This window comes from Poecilia formosa, unplaced genomic scaffold (genome assembly GCF_000485575.1).
Source record: "Poecilia formosa unplaced genomic scaffold, Poecilia_formosa-5.1.2 Scaffold1406, whole genome shotgun sequence".
Classification (NCBI taxonomy): Eukaryota; Metazoa; Chordata; class Actinopteri; order Cyprinodontiformes; family Poeciliidae; genus Poecilia; species Poecilia formosa.
Genome location: NW_006801345.1, coordinates 8628 through 15046, shown reverse-complemented (window position 1 = coordinate 15046; position 6419 = coordinate 8628). Strand labels below are relative to the sequence as shown.

General features: G+C 34.9%; 2 gene segments (V, D, J or C); both read left to right on the top strand.

Annotated features, from left to right (window-relative positions):
* Positions 1-582: 582 nt before the first annotated feature.
* LOC103132851 (Ig kappa-b4 chain C region-like) lies at positions 583-5021 on the top strand. The segment is given in 2 exon segments: positions 583-631; positions 4560-5021. A coding segment is annotated over 1 exon segment (264 nt).
* LOC103132852 (Ig kappa-b4 chain C region-like) lies at positions 930-2228 on the top strand (the record flags this gene model as incomplete). The annotated part of the segment is given in 2 exon segments: positions 930-985; positions 1771-2228. Coding segments are annotated over 2 exon segments (379 nt in total), but the record flags the coding sequence as incomplete, so codon positions are not given.
* Positions 5022-6419: the final 1398 nt, after the last annotated feature.

Sequence of the window (6419 nt, the reverse complement as noted above, 5' to 3'; positions counted from 1 at the left end):
AGGCTAAAAGGTCAATAGCACTCAATTCTACTTTACATAAAACAAAACTGAAGATGCTTTTTTATTAAACTTATGAAGAGTTTTCACTCTTTTGATAAGGTAATCTGCTCCTTTAAAGCAGAGTTTTTGTTACTTAAATATCCTAAATATTTCAGCTAGACAGCATCTTTATAGGTCATACCCCTTAGGAAGTTTATGTCTCAGTGACAGACTAGCTTTTCTAGAAATGGAAAATGTTTGATTGTCTTGATATTTAAAAACAGTATCTTGAATTATACCAAGTAAACATAATAAAAACATAGCACTTGAATTATCTCTCTGGATTGGTCCCTTTGTGGAGTTACAAATACTACTTTTGGCTTCAGGACACAGTCATTTTTTTCCCTCTATTTTGTTTACCTGGAATTTTCTTTTTCATGATAAAACAATTAGATTCTGGTAAAGTTCAGGTAAAGCTTTGGCTTTGTGCTCAGGCTTGTTTTATGCAACAAACAGCACTTTCTGCAGAGTGGTTTGTGTTCAGAGTCAAGGACCCGCTTCTCTCCACAGTCAGAGGTTTTTGTACGACGGCTCAATGAGTTTGTATCACTGTGGTACACGTTCGGTGGAGGAACCAGACTGGAGGTTGGAAGTAAGTTAAAGTTTTTACTTATCTTTATTTATTTGGTTCATTTTCCTTAATTTTCTCTCATGATGGATAGGCAGTAAAAATATGGTAATGTATTTTTTATTTACTAAAACACAGGAGATGCAAAAGTGATTTTAGATTTTTAAATCTAAAACATTGTGTTATATATTGCGATCAGTCAACGGATAATTACTGTGTTTTTCTTTGAACAGTTTCATCTAGGCTCGTAGGTTAAGTTTAGTCTTAAAAAGTCAGAGAGCCGTGTCTCTCCACAGTCAGAGGTTTTTGTACGATGACTCAGTGAGTTTCTATCACTGTGGTACACGTTCGGTGGAGGAACCAGACTGGAGATTGGAAGTAAGTCTGTTCCAATTCAAGACTAAACAGAAAATTATAGAATCTTTTAAAATGTTTCTATGTTGCTGTTTGTAGTTTAATAGAAAACAGATATTTTTGTATCTTGACTTTACAATGTAGTTTAAGTTGAGTCAAAGTCCATGTTTGAAAAGATTAGCTCATATAAAATTAAATTTAATATTGTTTTCTGTTCTTAGTTGATAAAATATTACTTGATGTGTGACTAAATCAGTGGTACAACATCTGAACTGCTATTCTGTATTAATCTACATGAAGGGAAGAGACAGAAAAAGACAAGAAAAGAAACGTCCAATCATTTTATTTTAATTTATTTCAATTAACAAGGAAGAGAACAACTGAGATAAAAGTTCTCATTTACAAGCATTTCCTGAGCTATAGAGCAACAACACAACATAAAAAGGACAGATTTAACCTTACTACTTTATGTTGTCAAAATTTAACAAATATGTTTCATTGTGAATTTTAAATGCGAAACCTGTAATTAAAATGTTGATTTAATTATTAGCGCTTGTAACATAAAAAATATATATATTTTTTTCCTTTAAAGTCTAGATAAAATAATTAGGGTCAGACTGCATGATGATGGAGCTCAGAAGATTCTAAAGAGGAAGTGAAACATTAAGTGACTGTTGGAGCAAAACGACATCTGGCAGGAACATCCTAGCATAGAAGATCTCTGCTGTCACATTCAATTTGCTTAGATGCTTCCTATATGACTGACAGCTTTGTGATCCATGTCCTCTGACCTCGGTGTTGTCTCCTAGGTGATACTCGCCCCACCCTGACAGTGCTGCCCCCCTCCAGTGAGGACCTGAAGCAGGAGAAGGTTACCCTCATGTGTCTGGCCAACAAGGGCTTCCCCTCAGACTGGACTCTGTCCTGGAAGCTGGACGGCAGCAGAACTAGCACCAGCTGGGAGGAGAGCAGGAGCTCCGGGGTGCTGCAGAATGACGGCCTCTACAGCTGGAGCAGCACCCTGAGGCTCCCTGCAGACCAGTGGAGGAAGGTGGGCTCTGTGACCTGTGAGGCCTCCCAGGGCTCCCAGTGTGCAGTCACAGAGACACTGAGGAGAGACCAGTGCTTCTAAAATCAATCTGTGGCTGATTTTACCTGTGCTTTCATTTTTTCTTATTACCAACTTCTCTGTGTCATTCTGAGTGTGCTTGATATTGTATTGAAGTGGATTGATTCATTTTTATAAGCAATAAATGTTTCACAAATGCTCCTGGAATCTTTTGTTTGACTTATTCACATTATTCACAAGAAATATGCACAGTACTCTTACTGGTCACCCTCCACCTCTTGTCCTAGACCTAGAACCTTTGGAGTAAGGCTCACATGTGACCATATGGACAAGTATGCAGTAATTATACTACAAGCTACAGGACAGGACAATTTGTATTAATTTACTTTAGAGTGAGAAAATACACTTTTTTATTATTATTATTAAAACTTCAGAAGTTATTTTTTCTTATTGATGCCATATGGCAAGCAAATAATTAAATGCATTTTCATAATAATGGTATCACATTTGTTGCATTAATCTTTCCACATTTGGACTTACTACTTTTTTTTTTTTTGACATTTTTTTCACCAAAACCTGTTCAAGCACTGACATTATTTCAAATGTTTATTAAAATATGTGTTCTAATATTTGAGTGTAAACCTTCAATAATGATTTCTAAGGTGACAACATGCAGTTAAAGGTGTGTTAAAGAATAACTGTATACAGTCTAAAAATAATTATCTGTGCTCCAAGAGCATATCTTTACGTAATGATTTTATTAAGACATAATGAGAAAATTAAAGATGAGAAAAGAGAAAACTTGTGATACTGATCAGAAAAAAAAGAGAATTACTCAAATTTGGATTGTTGTTAAGTTTCAACATATTTAATTTATCTGAGTGATTTATTTAAGTAATTTATCATAATTCTTACATCTAAGAAAAGAAATGCATTTGTGCATTTAATTTTTTGGATGAAAAATTCAAAACATTATTTATGGTTTCATATTGTGAAAATAAAAATTTTAATTATTTTAAAACATTTTTGCTTTCTATGACAGATCTAGATTTGACACAAGCAGCAGATTTTATTTCTTGTTTTGATGAAAGTGAGAGAGCCGTGTCTCTAGTCAGAGGTTTTTGTACGGCGCCTCAAGCAGTTTGTATCACTGTGGTGGACTTTTGGTGGAGGAACCAGACTGGAAATTGGAAGTAAGTGAAATTTAAAGCTACTTTTTAATAAACACTTTTCAATTTTTATTATTTTGTGTTGCTAGAAAATAAAGCTCAGAATATGCAGATTATTTTTGATAAACAGAAGTTTTACAAGAACAAAGAAGTGATTTTGTGAATGGAAATCTGACAGTTTTGAGATAGTGAGACCTGGACAAGGGGAGGATTTACATCAATAAAGAGGTTCGTGGTTTAATCTGGTTATAAGGTTTAGTTTAGTCTAAAACTGTCAGAGCCGTGTCTCTTCAGTCAGAGGTTTTTGTACGGCGCCTCAATGAGTTTGTATCACTGTGGTACACGTTCGGTGGAGGAACCAGACTACAGGTTGGAAGTAAGTCAAAGTAAATGTTGTTTTATTAAATTGTAATTTTATATGTTCAGTATTTAACTTTGATAAATGAAAGTTGAATGAATTGTGAAGATTTTAGGTTTTCTTTTTGCAAATAAATGCACTGACCCAACAGTTCTTTCATAAAGAGAAACCACATATAAGATACAATCATATATGTTAATGTTTGAAGAGATATTAGAGTAAATTGTGTTTGTTTTAGTCATTAATCTGGGCTTGAAGGTTTTGATTAGTCTTAAAAAGTCAGATGTTTTTGTCCCTACTGTGAAATATTTCTGTAAAGCAGTTCAACCAGTTTGTATCATTATGGTGGACAATTGGTGAGGAACCAGGTTGGATGTATGTTTAGATGATTTTTAAAAAATTATTCAGTGACCTGTTGAAGGTAGAAAAATGTGTTTTTATTAGTTTCTTTTACTGTGATTTATAAAAGTTGAAGATTAACTTTCCTCTTGAAGTAAAATATCAGTAAATAATTTACAGAGTGCTAGACATGAGAATAATGGTCTGTTTTTCAAGAGCATATCTTTATTTATTGGTAACTGTGTCACAGTTAAAGACAAGAGATGTGAGAAAACGTCTGTGACCAATCAAAGCTTCTGAACAGATTAATTTAATGAAAAAGGGTTTACTAAATTATGAATTATATTTTAAAAAATCTGATTAGCCTTTTCTACAACATTTACTGTTGTGATTTCATCATTTTATTTATGAGGGAAAAATTTTTAATATTTTTATTCTACACTTCACTACATGTATATTTCAGTTAAACTGTATTATCTGTCTTCCTGAGCTGATATGCATGACAGGTTTTTTGAAAAGGAAACGAAACAGAATGTGAGTTGAGTGGCTGGTGGAGCAGAAAGGCATCTGTTAGAAACGTCTTAGTGGAGAAAATCAGCTTTCACAGTACAAGAGTTCAAATGACTGTAGTTCCTGTTCTCTAACCTGATTGGTGTCTCCTAGGTGATCCCCGCCCCACCCTGACAGTGCTGCCCCCCTCCAGTGTGGAGCTGCAGCAGCAGCAGGTTACCCTCATGTGTCTGGCCAACAAGGGCTTCCCCTCAGACTGGACTCTGTCCTGGGAGCTGGACGGCAGCAGAACCAGCTTCACCTGGGAGGAGACCAAGAGCCCCGGGGTGCTGCAGAATGACGGCCTCTACAGCTGGAGCAGCACCCTGAGGCTCCCTGCAGACCAGTGGAGGAAGGTGGGCTCTGTGACCTGTGGGGCCTCCCAGGGCTCCCAGACTGCAGTCACAGAGACACTGAGGAGAGACCAGTGTCCTGAGCTGATTCACTAGAAGATCACTAGTTTTTCTCTACTACTGCTCTGGCTGTGATGTTTAAGAATTTCTCTATGTTTTCCTTCCATTTTGCTTCATTTGTTCTTCTACAACTTGATGATTTAAATAAAATTTCTTAAACATATTTGTCTGACTTTCTCACTTTAATTACTTTGTACCAAGATTAGTGCCCGGGACATTTTCAAAATAAAATATCTAATCTACAGTGAACATTTTCATAATTTCATGGATGCTTTTAAGGACAGCATTTATGATTTCAGTATTTTAGTGATATTACTGAGATATGTTCTTGTCATAGGCACGAAAGAACATCATCCTACTTTTGTTTAATTTGTTTCACTATAGTTATTCCTTTGATGTATTTTAAGATTTATAAATAATGCAACTTGTTGTCCAGAAACACACCCTTACTATTTTATGAATTATTAGTTTACAATTCAGTATATGTTTTCAGTTTTGTTAAAGTTTTTCTCAAAAACAATATTGTTCAAGATTATCATAAAATAGGTTCAGTTAATCAAATCAGCTGTGGTAGCATGATTATATACATAATGTTTTTTTATAAGATGGTTTATTATTATACAGTGATTTTTTCACAATTAGACACAAATTTGATTAATTTTAATTCACTTTATCTGCACACTTTGGAATTTAAAAATTAAAGACTTTCTGTCTGTTATACAGGACAAACATTTGATAAGATCAAATTTATGCACAAAATCCTCAAAACTGAATAAAGAGTCACCTAATTGAGAGTGTTTACTGTAAATATCTTATATTTAGGATCGTCTTGTTTAGACTTTGTTTTCTTCAAAGGAACATTTAATGGTTTTAACAGTAACATGGTAAAAAGTGTGTGGAAAATGCTAACAAAATTTTTCAACTCTTGCAAGTGTTCCTAGAAGTACCTTGTTCTTGTATTTTTTGTTTTAGCAAAATATTTTTAGCTGTGGTCTAGTAATCACAAATATAAATATTGGTAAACAAAGTAAAATGGAGTGCATCAATAAAAAGAAAGTTTGATGCAGTAAATATGGCCAAATCATAGTCATAGTCATTGTAGACAGAAACTTGAATTTATTTCTAAATGTCTTCCCTGTAGTGTGAAACCAAAGTGTTTTCTGTGTGTGGTTAACCAACTGCAACTTCCAGATGCAACAGTTCAGTTTCTGTTGAGTCTGAATGGGGAGGTTTTTGTATGACTGTTTTTCACTGTGTGAATGAATACGTGCTGCTGATGTAAAATTCACCCATACAGTAATAAATTGCAGTATCTTCAGCCTGAACTCCACTGATGGTCAGAGTGAAGTCAGAGTTTGATCCACTGCCTGTAAAACGACTTGGAGTCCCTGATGCTCGAGTGCTGGTACGATCAATGAGGAGCTTAGGAGTTTGTCCATCTTTCTGTTGGTACCAGGAGAAATAGTTGCTATTTATATTCTGACTGGTTCTACAGTTGATGTTGACAGATCCTCCAATATCAGCTCTCACTGCTGCAGGCTGCTGAGTCACTGTGTCCTGA